Source organism: Syngnathus acus, chromosome 10 (genome assembly GCF_901709675.1).
Source record: "Syngnathus acus chromosome 10, fSynAcu1.2, whole genome shotgun sequence".
Taxonomy (NCBI): Eukaryota; Metazoa; Chordata; class Actinopteri; order Syngnathiformes; family Syngnathidae; genus Syngnathus; species Syngnathus acus.
Genome location: NC_051095.1, coordinates 20,933,802 through 20,952,383, shown reverse-complemented (window position 1 = coordinate 20,952,383; position 18,582 = coordinate 20,933,802). Strand labels below are relative to the sequence as shown.

General features: G+C 38.3%; 1 protein-coding gene across 3 annotated transcripts in view; it reads left to right on the top strand.

Annotated features, from left to right (window-relative positions):
• The window catches only part of nrg2b (neuregulin 2b), a 34,933-nt gene that overhangs the window by 11,718 nt on the left and 4,633 nt on the right, over window positions 1-18,582 (top strand). The window contains exons 2-10 of one of the 3 annotated variants that reach the window (XM_037261032.1): window positions 5,991-6,153; window positions 6,645-6,763; window positions 7,477-7,600; window positions 10,291-10,349; window positions 12,434-12,457; window positions 15,759-15,861; window positions 16,836-17,007; window positions 17,546-17,673; window positions 18,234-18,446. In XM_037261032.1, the coding sequence (XP_037116927.1) occupies window positions 5,991-6,153; window positions 6,645-6,763; window positions 7,477-7,600; window positions 10,291-10,349; window positions 12,434-12,457; window positions 15,759-15,861; window positions 16,836-17,007; window positions 17,546-17,673; window positions 18,234-18,446 (1,105 nt within the window). The remainder of the gene's footprint in view (window positions 1-5,990; window positions 6,154-6,644; window positions 6,764-7,476; window positions 7,601-10,290; window positions 10,350-12,433; window positions 12,458-15,758; window positions 15,862-16,835; window positions 17,008-17,545; window positions 17,674-18,233; window positions 18,447-18,582) is intronic. The other 2 variants (XM_037261034.1, XM_037261033.1) reach the window with 2 other exon arrangements.

Sequence of the window (18,582 nt, the reverse complement as noted above, 5' to 3'; positions counted from 1 at the left end):
AAGACAAACAGTAAGTGAGAAAGAGAGAGGGATGAGAAGGGGAGGACAGGTGAGTGAGGAGAGGAAGAGATAAACATGTGTGTGCCTATCAAGAGGGAGGAGTGCAGGACGTGAGAAAGACAGGACTAAGATAAATTGAAGACAGGTTCATGGGAACCAGAATGACTTGCACACAACTCAAAACAGATTCATTTTTATCAATCGATTGAATGATTGGTCTGTCTGTCTATTTAAGTTATTCAAGTGATTTGTGTGTCAGAATGAGGATTCCAAATATCACGTGGGAGATAAAGGACAAAAAGATATCATACATTAAAAATCAAGCAAAATAATTGTGAGGACTGACAAACCTTATGTGCAATAGAAGTTGTGACACGGATGTGTTACCGGGGGTCATGAAAACAAATAGAATGCACATTTATTGCCAATCACGCTTCAAACTGCGAGCCTTTACCCTGTTTTGCACAAATGGACATTTTGATGAACTGTGGTTGTGATTACAAAATACTATCACTGAACAACACACATCTTCTTCTGCTTGTGTTGCTGCTGTGCAGAGGTTAGCCGGGCGATACTGCATGCAGGTCGTCTGTGGCCGTTATCCGACAACTGACACACACGCACGCCCGCACACACGCCCGCACACACGCACACACACACACACACACGCACACGCACACACACGCAACCCTCGTCTCTTTTTCTCTCTGTCGTTCATTCTCAATCTCATTTTCCCTTTTCTTTCTGCCTTACATCCTCTATCTCCGGCTCCTTCCCTGGTTTCCATGGTGACAGCTGTGCGCTGCAGAAATCACACTGATGGGAGAATGAGATAGAAAAAGACTACTCTCTTTTACACAAGAGGAGGGACCCATGCATTGCTCACACAGACACAAACTGGAGAGGTGTAGGTCAAAACATAAATCAGGCTCTCCAGTGTGTGAGATGACATCACCATACAGGCACCGTGACGCCAAGACTGAGTCAAACACAAACTGGCATATGCCAAAAAAAATGCTTTGGCTTCCTGTCATGAGATGATACTTTGCACTAAAACATCGTTTTTCTTGATGTCCACTCTGTTGGATGGAGAAAGGGGTGGGGGTACAAACATCAGCTGACCTTGAGAAAAATACCTCTTGATGGATGGCCGATGGGACCGCTGGTCATGTGTGATTGGCTAGCGTGGAAGGCCACTCACAGACTATTGGCCACACTCAGCTGTCCGTTTCAGCGTCCCCACAACCTCCTGGTGCTCTTGCCGAGGAATCCTCCCATCACTCAGCGATATAGAAAGCTTGGATCAGCACTTTAGAGTGCTTGACTGCACACACACACACACACATACATGGTTGCAGACAATAAAATGCATACCTGGGCATGTTAAATGTACACGCATCTCAAATATTCTTCTTACAGATTGAGCAGTGTCTGTATGTCAGAATGAATCTGGCCTTGGCTCATCTGCTAAACGCCACACTCGCTTTTTCAAAATTAAGCCCCAGCAAAATGTTTTCACTCTAATCCGCCTAATATCTCTCAGTACACCTTATGCCAGAAATAGATTGTTTCTTAGGGGAGCTTTTGACAGGGCTCACAAGATGGATATTCTTTTTTTAAGCACTTGGTGGTCTGAGACTAAAAGTAGGGTTACTCGATATGCGGGAAATTAATATTCACAGGTGAGCATCATTCGGCAAAATAATATATTCAGAGTCACAAATGTTTTGTAATGATTGCGTTGAGGTTTATTCTCTTTGATGTTTAACCAAACAATATATTTTCTTTAGTTGAACAAGGAAAACAAATTGGGAGACGGTAGTCAGTCCATAACATTCAGTGAACCAACCGTAGTCTACTTGTTATTTTTGTATTATTATTTTAAGAAGTTATTGTGATTGAAATGCAAGGTTGCGTAATATTTTGCATTGCATGCATCATTATCACAAAGACAATATTTTTTCAATATAATATGCAGCCCTAATTTAAAGCATGTCACATCTGTATGGTAGCAAAAACCCCCAAAATAAAATAAAATATAGTTCTACTTGATAAATAAACATGACAATTGAAATATTACCCTTTCTGTAGAAAACCCAGCTTGAACAAAATATATCTTTTCAGTGTAATATAAACAGTCTCACAAGGATATTGATTTCTCCAAGTCAGTTCAGTCTTTAGTTTTCTTCTTTGTAATTATTTTCTTTTCCACCCCATGTTCCCGGGTCTAACAAATAAGGAACGCCGCCATTTTTTCAGATGAATTGTCTTCTCATACAGCTTTCGCGATGTTATATGTATGAGGTTTGATGTCTTCGAACCGCGCCTTTATTCAACACACAAATGTGTACGTTGTTAACTTTTTTGTGTTTTGTCATTTTTCTCAGCTCCAAACCGAACTAACTACAACAGAGAAACAACATTTTTAAACACTTCCACAAAAAAACTCACCTTCATTTAAATCCTATGTGCCAAATTTGGAACACAAAACAGTAGATGGTGGTGCATACGTTGTATGGTGTACTACCGTTTAATACGGTGCTATTTTTAGGGATGTAAAAATGGGTTTAAATACATGACATGTGCTATAGTTTTGCAAAACATTTGGGAAATACAATAAAAAAGGTGACATAATATGCAAAAAATAGCTACCACTAATGAAGTTAAAAGTGAGTTGTACAGAATTACTCCACATCCATTAAATGTGGATATTAAATCCATGAGGAGTAATTTCCTCCTTTCAGCCAACATTTGCCAGCTGACACAACGCTGCCTGAGGAGATGTACCCCAGTAAAGGATGAGCTCATTCGTAACTAGGTTCACCTCCTTTCCCAGCTGCTTTAGTCCTCCTGATATTCATTTTCACGCTCATAAAGACATAAAAGTCTCCTCTTAATGCTTGCTTAAGGTAGCTTCAGCATTACAGGGCAAGATATAAAAGAATATATTGCAGGTATACTACCTTTAAAATTTATTCTGCAAAATTCTTTCCAGAATGATGTACCTTTATGTTTTGAATAATGTCTAATTGTGGCATTTATAACCATTCAGACTGTCCCGCTTTGTCATCAGTACACAGTAAAGACATTGCTATCATATCAAATCAAGTCACTGTTGTGAGAAACATGTTTCATTTTACAGTCTTGACCAAAGAGGTTTTGTCAGGGAGAATCAAACATTGAAATTGAAAACATGATAGACATATCGGATATTGCGTAAGATTTCAGCATACCTTCATAGGAAAAATAATTTGGAGGTCTGTCTTTTAACTGTTAGTTTGATTTGCAACATTCATAACATCATAAATCTTGTTTATATATATCCTTCATTTTATTTGTTGACATTTTCCTCTACTTGCAATGCATTATTATCATTTCTCATATATTTTGTGACTTTCTAATTCACATTTGAAAAGTGTGCTACTAAAAAAGGATGATTATTCTCTGAGGTATCTTTCACTGTGCTGTCTAAATGTCACATCCATACGCACAATGAAACATCATCTCATCTCTCATTATGGTACATTGTTATTAGATGTCAGTCTCCATGCTGCCCTTATTGTGTTCTGCCAAAATGCAAAAAAAAAAACATGAGATGAAAGTATCAGACACACAGCTCAATGTCAGAACAATTTGTCATGAGAAGATACTTTCAAGCAACGATTTAACACAGAATGAATATCAATTGTTCATTGCGTAACTAGATTGTGGTGACTGGTCTAGTTGTCATAATTTTTGGAATAGTGGTCATCTTTACCCCCTTACCTATAGATAAAACCTATATAATTAAATGAAAACATTTTGTGTATCTGTTAATGTTAGTTCGGTTATATATACTATAGCCGAACAAACATTAACAAATACACACAATTATTATTTATTTTTTTGCAGATTAGAAGAATATTGTTCTAACATTTGATAGAACTAAATAGACTAAAATAACCATGTGGGTTTTGGCACATTATCATATAATTTTAACAAATATTGAATGATATTACCCGGTGATTAATATATTGGAATCAACAGTGAGAGACTACTGGTCTGGTGGCTGCTTGTATCAGACTTAGGTTTGGGTTTGAGTGGGAATTTTGAAATTCATTTGACAATTTTTGCAGTTCAAGTTTTATAATCCACTTTTCCCCCCTAACAACTTTGTTCTTTACAGATTATTGCTATTGTGTTGTATAGAGTGTGTACCTACTAATAGCCCTTCATTGAAATAGAGGACAAATAAATCGAGTAAGTCCAAAGAGAAAGGAAGTGATCCTACCCTCACAATGAGATTTAACAATACCACAATAGCACTTGAGCATCTGGACTTACCTTCAAGTAAATATTAAAACACCAAACAAATCACTCACTACCCTAGCCTCCCACTAATATGACAGCAACGATGTTCTCTTCGATAATGCAGTTCATTTCAAGGCAAAAGCCATAAAGAGAGGCAGCATCTGGTCATACTGAAATGATCTACTTGGGCTTTTGACTGGGAATAATATACATAAAATATACATCACAAGAAAATAGAATTTTTCCTGGAAGTAACAATGTTTGAGAAATATTCTGAAGCCCTACAATTAATGTTGGCAGCTGCTTTTTGTCACATGTGATGATATCTTCTTTATAAGCAACAACAATATGACAGGACAAAATGATCATGACAATCTATTGTGACACACACACTTATGCACACTCGCATGTACACGCACAGACACACGAATAATGTTTTTAAAATGGAATATTTCATTTCTTTTTTAAAACAAGGAATATTCAAGACTTTCTCCCTGCAGCCATCGGCAAACTTCAAAAAGAAGCTTTCAACTGAGTCAGTATGGGGATTTACTGGAAATACTATTGTTCTACAGAGCAGCCTATTTTTGTTTAGCTGTGGTGTTAATCTGTCAGACAAAATATACTTTTAGCAAACTGCCTTACTTACTTTGTGTGTTCTTTTTCCAGAATTACATATACCCCCCCCCCCCCCCCCTATCACGGAAAGACATTGGATTGCAATGTTAAGACAAAAACTGGGACTCCTGCTTTGTTTGTTTGATGTTGGCCGTGCATCTAGTAACTAGACCTTCAGTGGTTAGCATCCAATTGTATCCCTCTGCAAATTGTATGCTATTCGCCACTTATGGGAGGTTTTGTGTCAGGAAGGGTATTTGGTGTAAAAAAGTTACCTAATCCACATCTCACTACTACCACGTTACATTGAAAGAAAACATTAATACTATACAAACGCTGTGAAACTGTTCCACATACCCTTCATCTTCAGGAGCAGACGAAAACATCAACTAATTAAACAAAGTACATCAATCATACTCACCAGAGATGCTTATTATTAAATCTTTTATTGTGTACAGATCGCTATGGATGTGTTTTACCAGTCAAAGTTGGCCGTAACAAGTTTTGGGAAAATCCTGACATTATCCAGAGCCAGGGCGCTGGCCCCGTGAGGACCAATTTGAAATGTGATTGGTTTAAGAATCAGTCTTTTTGCTAATATAATTTAAATTATACTGACCAGCTCTATTGATTCTGAAGGCCGTGGGTAGATTAGAATGACATGGCAGCACAAAGAAGCTGACATTTAATTTTAAATAAATGAATAAATGAATAAATAAATAAATAAATAAATAAATAAATAAATAAATAAATACATTCTGAAACCATATGGGTTAAGAGGAGCACTATAAAATGACGAGAATAGACTGGAATAAATTATTACGATTGAATTAAGAGGTTAAGAGGAACACTATAGAATGACGAGAATAGACTGGAATAAATTATGACAATTGAATTTCAGCAAATATTTGAATTGAGTTTGTCAAGGTGGTTCAGTGCTCCTGATTGTGTTTGGCCCTGACCACTGTGAAACACACATAGACACACAGTCACATACACATGAGTATACACTCATGCAACTAATTGAAAACGTTTAGTGTGTTGTTAATCCAGTAAAAGCAAGTTTGTCTCTTTTTGTCCAGCCTCTGTTCCTAAACTACGACTGATGCCAGGCCAGTCTCTGATGGAAGGGGATAAACTGTACTTGAAGTGTGAAGCGTCAGGGAATCCAAGCCCTTCTTTCCGCTGGTACAAAGATGGACATGAGCTTCAGCGAGCCAGAGACCTCAGAATAAAAAACAACAAGTAAGTCCATCAAACTTACTGAGTGATGTATTAATACTGTATGTTTTACATGTCCACTTCACTTTTCTTAGGAAATACTAGATGAAAGGTAAACGCAGTACATTTCAGGACAAATTTTAACGGATTTTCTGCTTCTCTTTTCTGATATGTGAAATAAAAGAAATCACTTACCAACATATTTTCCGTTTAAACACAAGAAAGTGAAGTTCTACCTGATTTAAATTGACAACAGTGAAAAGATGTAATTAATACCATTGATGATGATGACAAAAACAGGCATCAAACTGTAATGTTATAGTAATTTAAAATTCGAGAATAGAGAATAAAGAGCAGTCTTTTTGTGCTTTGTAATCATCTTTTCTAACCAACCATCAGGAGCAATAATATGTGATGAATGTCAATTTGGATTTTGGTCTAACCAAATATGTATCATTTATTTGTATCTATCTTTACCATCATTTTTCTGCCTTTCTTTTTTCTTTCTTTGTCAGAAAAAACTCCAAGGTGCTGATTAGTCGAGTGCGTGTGGAAGACTCTGGAAACTACACCTGTGTGGCTGAAAACTCAGTTGGACAAGAAAACGTCACAAGTATTATCAGCGTGCACATCTGTGAGCATTTAACAACTTGAACTTTTTTCTTGAACCATGCTACAACTCAGCTGTAATATATGTAAGACTGACTATGTAAGACACTTTTTTATACAATCGAACTTCTATAATGCTACTTTACTAACTACTTTACTAGATACAAAAGCTTCACAAGTCTAGTGCAAGGGGTTGGAAGTCTTTTCCCAGCCAATTTGTGCAGTGTCCCTCAAAATCTAGGCACTCAAAGTGCGAAACAAGGGACTCTCCCTACCCACCTATCGTCTTTTACGTCACACGCAAACTACTTTCTGTCACCAGATTATCAGGTGCATCAAGGGCAAGGCTGCTCTGTATGCCCACACGCTAGACTAGGCTAGCACTGGCACAAAATTAAAGTTACGCCTGTTTTCACGCCGTGAGCAAGGGCGCCAGTCTACCAAATTAGGGCCCTCGATATTTTTACCCGAGTGATGCCCATGCAGGGTAGAAATGACAATTACACACAGAAAGGCTTCAAAGCTCAAGCTAGAAGTGAACCAGCATGCTTCTTGTCAAAATACTAACCGCTCTTTCACCATGCTCCTTTTCAAATCGCCTCGTAGTACGTTTTTGTCGAGCCTTTTTACAGTAGTTACACGTCTGGTAGGATATCCAACAAGAAACCTTTTTTCCCAAAGACAAGCATGTCCTTGAGGGGAAAAAAAAAAGTCACATTTCTTGTGTTTACCTCATAGTAACCACTACCACCTTGTCCCTGGGTGTGAGTCATGTGAGGCATTGCAATGACACGGAAAAGGCCTACTGCATCAACGGTGGAGACTGTTACTTCATACATGGTATTAACCAGCTTTCTTGCAAGTAAGTTGAGTTGTCTTCCATTCTCTCCATGATCACAGTGCAGTTAATTCTACTCTTGTTTCTTGTTGTCCTGTTGAACAAAAATGGTGGATCAATACATGCAGATGACTAATATAACAATATTCATTGGCATAAGAATATCTTATTTAACTTCATGCAAAACGACTTTCAGTAGTAGAAGTACCAATTTTCGTTGTGTTTGCATGACTGTCCAGTGTTATGCTGCCTCCCGGGGGACTGTGAATGGTTGTTTGTCTGTATCAGGGATGAGCTCTTAAATGCTGAAGGGGGATGTAATTTTTCAGCAGTGCTACTGGGGGGCACCAAATGACAAAAATGCCATTTTATATATGGACAAAACATGTTTATAAGTACACTTTTCTAAATGCATGTACTGTATAAAGGCTAGGCCAACAACAGTATACAACAACAAAATAACCACAGTGTATTTTCTTTTAAGCGGAAAGGACTCTCTTGCATTACAAATACCATTCAAGCAGGGCACAAACACTCTCCAAAACTACAACATTAAGTGCATTTTTGCACAAAAACCAACCCATTTAAATATTAATACTATTAAGGTACTGTACTATGCATATTCACTGATTTGTTTCTCAATATTTTTCAATTTCTTGAATTTTCCCTTTTTTTTTCCAGAATCCTTTCTCCCTGTCTTTCATGCAAAACACAAATTGAATATTTATCAGTGTTTTTAAATGAATTAATCAAGGGCCGCTCGGAGTGCCGCCATTTGCCCATCCCTGGTCTGTCCAGCATGTGTCCAGTGATCAGCTTGGGGTGTATCCCACCTCCTGCCCAAAGTTAGCTGGCACAGGCTCGAGCACACCTCTGACCCCAATGAAGTTAAGCGGTACACTGAATAGATGGATGTGGGTTTTAGAGGGCCTGATATGCCCTTTTCATCTATTTGGTAGGGATGGCATGGTCTTGCCAACAAGGGGCATGGTATTCATCATCATGCTGCTCAGTTTGACATGATGAGATCAAGACGACACATGACAATTGCTTGCCACGGTTCATGGAGAGAAGCACATAGCGCTTGAGCTTAGAGTGTCAAAGAGTGTTATCAACAGATGCAGAAACAGGAAGCGTTGGGCCAACCTTGGAAATGTTCATGGATCAAATACATGCTGTGCATTGACATTCAGTTCCTTGTAATAAATAGACCAACAACTAGTGCAAAAAGGCAAGAGGCAAATAAAACAGTTGAACATGTGCATCAAAAGTCACACTACGGTCACATTAAGGTCTTTACCAGGGGTGGCCAACCAGTCAGAAATTAAGAGCCACATTTTTTTACTGTGTTACCGCAAAGAGCCACATCATACACATGAGCACACATGAACTATAAAACTATAAAATAATTCAAATCAAGTATTAATTGTGTCCAACCACATTGTCTATTTGTCTCACGAGTCACGTTTATAGAAAAACAGAAGGCTGTAAAATGACAGACCACAATGTGTTATGAGTCGGCAACGTTATTATTCCAAGCCAGACAAAAATCTTGAGACCACTTACATATAAGAGTCAGATAAACATCCTGTATCCATTGTTGTTGGAAAGAGACTTTTTTTTGTATTTTCAAGCTGCTGTCCAAGAACTAAGACAGTTGCAAACTGCAAAGGCAAAACTCTTCATTCATTATCTAACACAAGAATAATAGAAATGGCAAAAGGCAAAGGCAAAACTCTTTATTCATTTTCTAACACAAGAACAATAGAAACTGAAAGGGCTATTGGTGGATCTGCGCTGCTCTTGAATAACACCAGCAATGTATCCATCGACTGCAACGTGACAGCGGCCATTCAAGATGCAGAAGGCAGAGGTTTCAACGCGTACTACAAAAGCATAAAATCAACCATGTAGTATTTGACAGAATTTAGCTGACTTGGTCTGTTAAGTTGATGAACTTCCACATCAGTTGGGAGAGCAATCAAACTTGGGTCTTTTGTTTCCTTGCAAAGACTTGCGTAAATCACGCCCCTTGGTGTCTGATTGATTGTCATGTTTCTAGGATATCTTTGAGTTAATAGAGATCATCATAAGAACACAAATTCCATATCCATCAAATCCACTAATAATGCATATTGTCAGCTGCCAAAAAGTATCGATTTAGAAATCCTTATGATTGCAAATCATTGCCAAATATGAGTAGTAGCATTGAGTCAGTCAACTGAGTATTTGACACCTTACCTTAGTTTATGTTCGTTTTACTCATTAGGATGTGCAAATGTACCTAATGAAGTCCCTGGTAAATCTCTGTACGTTTCATGTTTCTGTGTGTGTGTGTGTGTGTGTGTGTGTGTGTGTGTGTGTGTGTGTGTGTGTGTGTGTATGTATGGAAATGTAGGGGTTGGGTGTTTGCCACCCTTACCAGAGTACCATCACATGATTTTCATGACTGTGATGATGCCCTTACTGTATCACTGGTATCATGGATTGATGGCGGTGATGTAACAGTATGCAGGACATCTTTTTTTTCCTGTACTTGTGGTGTTTCTAATTCAACATTCTCTGTGCTTTCTTGTGTCTCCTCCCCTCCCTCTTTCTCCTCCTCTCTTTCCTGACTCTGTGTGTTAAATAAATCCCCGGCTCTCCCACCCCTGTATAACCTTTAACCCTACACCCTTCTCTTTCCCCTCTGTGTCTTGTTTTCCCTCCATCAGGTGTCCCAATGACTATACGGGGGACCGTTGTGAAAACTCCGTCATGGCCGGTTTCTACAGTATGTTCATTAACTCTCGTCTGTCTCCTTCCACTAAGATGCAGCATGCTAAATTAGAGGGGTTGTACATACTGTATATAAAATATATGTGTGTCTGCATGCTATGTGCTCACTCGTTTTTCCACTACTCCTCTGGTCAAAACTGTCATTCGTTACATTTGAGATATATTATATACCCTCTCAAATTGGTTCAGAAGTTTCCATTGTACAATCAAAGGAAACTTTCCTCATATACTGTAGTGGCCAGGGGCTTTTTAATTCTTCAGCTACAGAGGATATCAAAGTCTACTAAACTTGAGGAGACAGTATGAACCTTCACAAACAGATATCAAAGTCTATTAGGGTTAGGGCACTCCTCATTTGTATAGATTGATTTTTTTTTTTCTTTTTTTTTTTTACAACTTTAAAGAGTACTACTGCCATTGAGACATACATGTCAATGTTGCACAATTTGAACAGAAGTTTGGGTTGAACCAGCAAAAAAAGCAACAATTTAAGTAGCTCAACAGTACTAATATTAAAAACAGCAACTTCTTATTGACAAATAAAACAAGGGTCATTATCCTCATTTTGAGTGTAATAATTGTTAGTGTAACTGTATATTTATTGTGTTCGTAAATTTGTGCAACATTTCATAGTAATATTAATTTGGAAATTATAAAGATTAGAACATAATATGTATTACCACCCACTGGACACCCTGTGGATGATATTCGTTTGTTTCCGGGACCTTGTTCTGTTGGTCACGACCCACAGATCGTGACCATAAGTGAGGAGGGTAGGAATGTAGATGGACTGGTAAATGGGAGAGCTTTGCCTTTCGGTTTAGCTCCTTCTTCACCATGACAGACCAGTACCGAGTCCATGACACAGCAGATGCTGTCACACTTAATTTAACTTTTAAAATGTAAAATGAAGGATAAATAGCGAGCTGCAGTGTGTAAGAGGAGTGGAAGGCTGCAACTGAACAAACTGACAAAAAAAAAGACTTGTACTGCGGTCGGAGGCGTCCCCCTCATCCTGAACACAACTCTTTACTGTTTGACTTTTACGGCTGGACTGATTGACTCAACGGCACATTTGAATAACGTTCTAAATAAGTACAAAATAAGTGCGCTTCATTTGTTGTTTACCATTCCTACGCTGTAAAAAATAAATAAATAAAGAAATAAAAGCTGGCTTCACCCCAAAATAATCAGTGAAACAGTGAGGCCGCAAAAAGTGAACAGGGATATAGCGAGGGAGCACTGTATTTGCTTCCATCCTCAAGACTGGTCCATCTGCTTTGTTCTTGTGTTTCACAATTTTGCATTGCAGTGATCTTTCAATTTGTTTGAAAGAACACTTTGTGCTGTTTCAAGTTCATTTCGATGCCCTGCTCTCTGCTATACATTGTTTGGAATGCAAAGCCCTGTCCGAATGTAGATCAACTTTAGGTGGGCAAGATCATCTTCTTTCTTTAGTGCTAAGGCATGCAAACCTCATGTAAGGCTCCAACAGGGATGGGACACATGAGTCCAGTAGGAATGCTTAACTAGAGTTGTCATTATTCAAATGGTATACAGTATCAACTTCATTGTCTTTACATCTTCATCTGTACTCAGCATTTATGTTAGATGCCATCTCACTGCTTTTATTCCTCTGTTATTTTTTCTTTGGTGTTGTTTTGTTTTTCTCCAATGTTCTAAAAATAGGCAGTATTCAATATGGCAGTAAGTGATGTGGCTTCTTGTCTTGCTGTCTTTGTCTGCATGTACTTTCCTGCCTGCTGATTTCTCCTTTGGTCTTGATTTGTTGCATTTTCTTTTCATTTGCTTTTGAGTTTTGTGTGCTTCTGTTTTTTTTCCTGACATTTTTGGGGTTTACAGAGCTGAGGCTGTGTGGCTTGTCTGTCTGTTACTGGACGGGCAATAGGCAATGTCAGTCAGCCCGACTGACAGATTCCAAAGTACTAATGAACTTCCTGGTTCAACGTATACAGGGAAGCAACGTAGTAGACCGCAGATCCTCTCCAAAGTGGACATTACAGCTGACCGTTGTCTGTCTCTTTCCTTTTTTACCACAACAACTTTCTGTGCTGGCAGAGCTTCTCAGAATTGAATTTATGGGTATGGAACATTATTATTTATTTTGCTGTGCTTTTAGCGTTTGCCAAGATTGTGTCACAGTCACACATTATTGTGCCACCTTCTTTTTAAAACCAACAAACCTGTCCCTCCTTTTCTTCCGCCCACTAACCTAATTTTAAGACTTGCTATCCCTCTTCCCCTTTTTTGCATGCACTCTTCTTTATAGACTAATGTGGTTAAGGAGAAAGAAAAAGGATAATTGAGACAAATACCTTAAAGCTAGAAAGGGCAGAGGCAATTCAAAGGAAATGTAAAGGGCCTAGAATGGACTGGATCATTTGGAATATCACGACTGTTCAACGAGAGGGAATATGAAGAAATGGTAGTGGTCAATAGTTTTGCAAGGTCTTTCAAAGAGCAACAAAACCATGACCAAATTGTTTGTCCTAATTATTGTGCCCTTCATTGAGTCAGTGTCAGAGATAAGACACAGAGTGGGGCTGTCCTAAATCACAAATGCTGTTGGTGCCGCTGTGCAGGCGAGCTTGCCTTCCCTATTCCCTTGGCTTTGTGTATCAGTGCACATTGATACAAGCACCAATTCCCACTCAGGCCCTTTATTTAAGAACCATAACAATCTTCCTGAAGGTGAAATAACAAGTTAGGTCAAGATGACTTTTTCAAGATGAGTTTTTTTTTTTTCTACTTCTCTTGAAAACTAGCATCACTTATTTGCACTGACCAGCCACAACATTTCCAGTGCTTTTGGTGGGAAACAAGTGCCCATACTCCCCTCATTCCACTATAAATTATGCAATTGGTATCAGCAGATCAGAGTTAATTAATTATTAAATGAATATGAAATTGACAACAAATACAAGTAACTAATTAATAAATTACTCACTAATTATAATACAATTTTTGTCCGAGTTTGAAAATGTCCGACTGCAATTAAATGCACCTCATGTCTTGTGCGCATCCAGAGACGTTAATGTTTACATCACGCTGACGCTGGAGACTTGCCGTACTTGCCAACTTGACGCGGCGAAAATTAGGGAGATTTTTTTCGTTTCAGAGCGTATTGACCCAAGGTTTCTTAGCCAGGTGTCCAAGTGTTTTTTATTTTTATTATTAATTCACCACATGAAGGAAAATTATGTTGTACAAAGCGGTTTGTCTGTGTACAAATGAGCAATGTTATGTTATGAAATGAGTACCAGGAAAGGCTGAATAATAAAGTTACACTGCAAATGCATTTACTTTGCAGTATTTAATGCACAGCAGTGTGCGTGCAGTGCAAATGAGTAAATAACAGCATACAATGTTTGAACAAAGTGCAAAAGAGGTGCCCGGTGACTCAAGGTGGGCAATTTAACAAATGTTGCCTTTGTCTTTCATCTAGGACCTGGGCACATTTTCGTCATTGTCAGTCCCTCCTTATTTATATAATAATTGTCCGTCTGTCCTCACATTCATGTTGCAACTTTAAAACGCCCAAAAGTTATAACTTTACAATAACTTACTTTAACCGGGATCTCACTCTGCATAGTAGCCAAGTGTAGAATCAAATTCAAGTTGGTTTTATTTAGCGGCCATCAGTGGGCATCCTAAAGCTAAAGGCTCTCTGGGGCAAAGGTTATTTTTTCCCGTGTGTGTCGGCGTGAAAGACAGGCTAACCGCAGAGTTTTCATAATTCAGAATATCAAACATTTAATGCTCATTAGCTGTCTGATTTACTTTTCCCATTCACTTAACTTAGGAGCACCCACTGGTTCCGTTACCAACAGAAACAGAAACTTCTGTGTCGAAACACTCTATCGGACGGACTCAAAGGTTAATCAGCATTTGACCCGTATTGGGATGATTACACGGACCAAGGAAAAAACACTTTTGTCCGTCCTTAGTACGCCTTTTTTTGTACTTTCTTGTCCCTCGTCCTTCGTCTGCAAAGTGGTCGTGCGTCGGTGATCTACGGACCATTCTGTCACTGGGAAATTTGGTTGACATTCGGGAGTCTCCTGCATTAATCAGGAAAGTTGGCAAGTACGCAACTTGTGCTGTATAATACATAATGATTTTTGCTCTTGTGCGGTTAATTGAAGGAACCAAAATATTAGCCACAGAGTGCTCTTGTTTGGGATGACATGCAAGATCATGGTCATGATGTTGTGGCTGGTTGGTCTATTTGACAACAGTGTGCTAATTTGAACAATTTGATTGAAATTGGTGTTTGCATATGACATTGAACTCTTACAATGATGTAAACTGAGGCATGACCAACAAGCTTTTATAATCCACTTGAAGTTAATGAAAGCACAGTCCTATGTTATAGCTTCCGGGGACGGCTTTCCTCCTCCTGGACATGCCTGTTTCCCTATCAGCCCTGTCCCGCTTCTATTCCTATCATGTTTCCTCCCAATGCTCCTTCTGACTTTTTTTCCCTTTTCCCCTCTTGTGCCCTCGTTTGCTCCCCTTATTATTGTGTTGTTGCTCTTGCATCCCTCATTGCATTCCTTTTCAGCGTTACGCCACAGTACAGTAATAAATTACAAGAAAGCATACTGGTGTGTGACCCACTTACTAAAGTTCAGCTAATAGGTAAGATCAAATTTAAAACTCACTATTGTCAATATTATTTGAAACGTCTACAAATTGAACCAAATGTAAGCAAAATGTATTCAACATATTAATTTGAGATTTATAACTATAACAGTGGGAATGTCTCAACTAACTCAATATATTAAAAGATCAAACATAATAGAAGTTATGATTCTTTCCAGAGCCCAGAATTAATTTAGCTTTGACACAACATTTAATGCTATTATTGTGGTGTAAACACTTTCTATATATACATATATAATTTATTTTTCCCGATTTGCCTTCATGCAAGCATGTGTTCAAATGTCTGTTCCCTCTCATAATGGTCTGTACAATGTTGTCTTAAGTGCGATATTTGTATGACTGAAGTGCATCGAAAACTAACAGCCATTTAACAATTTTGCACACACCGCATATAGTAGAATTAAGACTTTTCAGTTGTTTATTTCAATTTATTCAGTGAGGCAAATTTAATAATTAACACACAGAGTGCAAGCAGAAATAATAAGAAAGTAGAACGAAAGTTTGTTAGGTAAAAAGTATTAATGAGTACTGCAATAAGTTTTAATTAACAATAGATGTTGCGACGCATAACAGGATAACATGCAGTACTGTATGCGTGTGTTCCTGTGTGGATGTGTGTTGTGCATGATGTGTACGCCTGTGCTGTCTGCAATGCATAAATGTGTGCTTTGTGTGCATATGAACGTGCGTATTTGCACGTGTGCGTTTTCTGTCACAGAGGCCGAGGAGCTGTACCAAAGGCGGGTGCTGACGATCACAGGAATCTGTGTGGCCTTGTTGGTGGTTGGCATTGTTTGTGTGGTGGCCTACTGCAAAACCAAGTATGTCCTATTGAAATATACTCTACAAGTAATACCTGGTTTGAAAAAGTCAAACTAATACAGTGTGAAATGAAAAGAAAAACAACTTGCTCATCTGTCACATAAAAAAAAATAGGGTTACTTGAGAAACTGTATATTTGTATCTAAACTTTTCCTCATTTCAAACTAATTTAAAACAACCATACAATATATGATTATGTAAATGTGCATGTAATATTATTTTTATGAATGATTAATGCAGGGGTGGGAATTTTTTTTATCAATGCCACTGGGCATGACAGGCCACTTCAAAAATGACCAAAATGCTATTTTCAATATGAACAAAAATACATGAATACAATAATAATTAATATGTTTCATTTTTGATCATAAATTTTCCAGTGCGTGTATAAAAGATTCACTATCCTAATCCAACAGTAACGTGTTTGAAGCAAACAACAAAATAACCACATACTATATTTTTCCCTCTTTTCCCATGCATTAAAATTACCATTCAAGGACGGCATTAAACTGCTGAATAAGAAACAAACATTAAGTGCAAGAACTAATTTTCCAAATTCTAATATTGTAGAGTTACTCCAGTAAAATTGTCCAACATGTCATTCCCAACCCGCTATAAATGATTAGGTTTATTCCCTGTGTGATATTAGGCATGATGACACTAACAAATGTCATGGTACATAAACAGACATATTTACTTATGCCTTCCAAACAGGGGACAGAACTACACTAGAGAGATTAAAAAAAAAAAAGAATTCGACACAGACTGCTAAGGGTCTATGAGTGCGAATACTCATCCCAAGGACTTGCAACCTATGCCATAGGTTCAAGCTAAGAACAGATGCAATAATTATATTTTCAAGTAGTGTTGTGTTTCAGCATTCACAGCTTCTTTTTCACTCATTTCTCAATGAGCTGCACAGGAATATTTACTCGACATACAAGTTATTGTTTCCCCATTATGTAACTTACAGGAAGCACAGGAACAGGATGCAACATCACCTCCATCAAAACCAGAATCAATGTGTGGAACAACCCAACCGCATGCTGGCCAACGGGCCCAACCACCCCGGGCCTGGTCCCGAGGAAATTCCCATGGTTGATGTGAGTCCAAACAGTAGAAACATACAACAGAGGCAGGTACAGGTAATTCTGAAGTCAGAATTAACTAATAGACATGTTCCATTGTAGACAAATGGACACACATAACACAAATTATACAGCTCAGTATTTAATTCCAGGTCCATGACGAGTGGTTTTGTTCACTTTGATGAGTTACACACCAATACTGCTAACGATGCATGCTCATTAACTGCTGATTTTGATGGGGGCTGTCTGTATGATGATTCTGTATGATGAGGTCACACAACCTTGTCAGAGAAGTTTTCTAAAGTGTGCTGGGATTCGTATGAGGATACATATGGAATGTTTTTTACTTTGCATGAATCAGAGAAAAGCCCATTCCCCAAATTGTTTTGAATGTTGTGTTGAGCTGTATTGTCCAGGTTGTCTCCCTAAAATGAACCAGAAGTGAAGCATTTTATTCATCTCATCTATTTGTGCTTTTTATTTATCCCATTGCCCTGATAGAAACAAATGAATGGCTTGCTTGGGCAACCTCAAAAGCCCCCAAATATTTACGATCCATTTTGCTCAGTAAAATGTGTGTGTGCGTGATTTGCAGTACATCTCCAAGAGTCTCCCTACCACAGAATGTGTCATCAGCCACGGAGCTGAATGTGCTGGCAACTATGCAGGCAGCAGAATGTCTACCCGCTCACATCACTCGACCACTGCCTCACATGCATCCAGGTAGCTCTTACGTATTAAAGCCAAGGAAAATAAAACTGTATAAAGAAATTGAAAAGACAATTCACTACATATCCCAATATTCACAGGGTGCGATACAATTCAACGACAGTTTGATTTTAAAGCGCGACGATTCAATTTGAGTCGATTCGGTGGGATTACGATTTGATTCAATATAGCGCGACACCGTTTGAGAGAGTATGATGCTGTTACTTGTTATTTACATATCGTTGTACCTATGCATGAACTTGTCACAATTAAAGATATAGCTCTCGGAGAAAAAAAAATCCAATATGTTTCTCGATACATTTTATAAAAACACAATTTGGTTTGAATCATTTGCATGCACTCACATCTTTGAAATTAAGACTTGAAATTAAATAAAATTAATAATTAAAACAGATTAAAATTTTGCGATTAAATCTGTTTTTGTCACACCACTAATAAATAGTAAACTTTTTAATAGTTGTCTGTATAATGTGTTCCTTCACCCTCCTCACTCTCCTTTTGACTCGCCAGTCCTATCGTAACCTTTTAAAGTAGTTCTGTACTTACGTCTGCAGACATGAGGAGCAGACATGGAGCATGGAGCGAACAGACAGCATGAATTCAGACTGCCAGTCAGGTGGCCTGTCCAGCTCTGTTGGAACCAGTAAATGCAGTAGTCCAGCTTGTATGGCAAGGAGAGCCCACTGGGGCTGTACTGATGTTTCCAGTCCGGGAATGCAGTTTGGAGATTCCTATGACTCACTAAGAGATTCACCTCACAGTGACAGGTAAGAAAATCTCTTTGTTGCATACTACATGTGGTAATTAATTATTATATACTGTCACAAGTCCCTGTCTTTGTCTTTATTCTTGTTGAGATCATATATGTTTACTTTATTTGGAGACATAATAATACAACCCAAA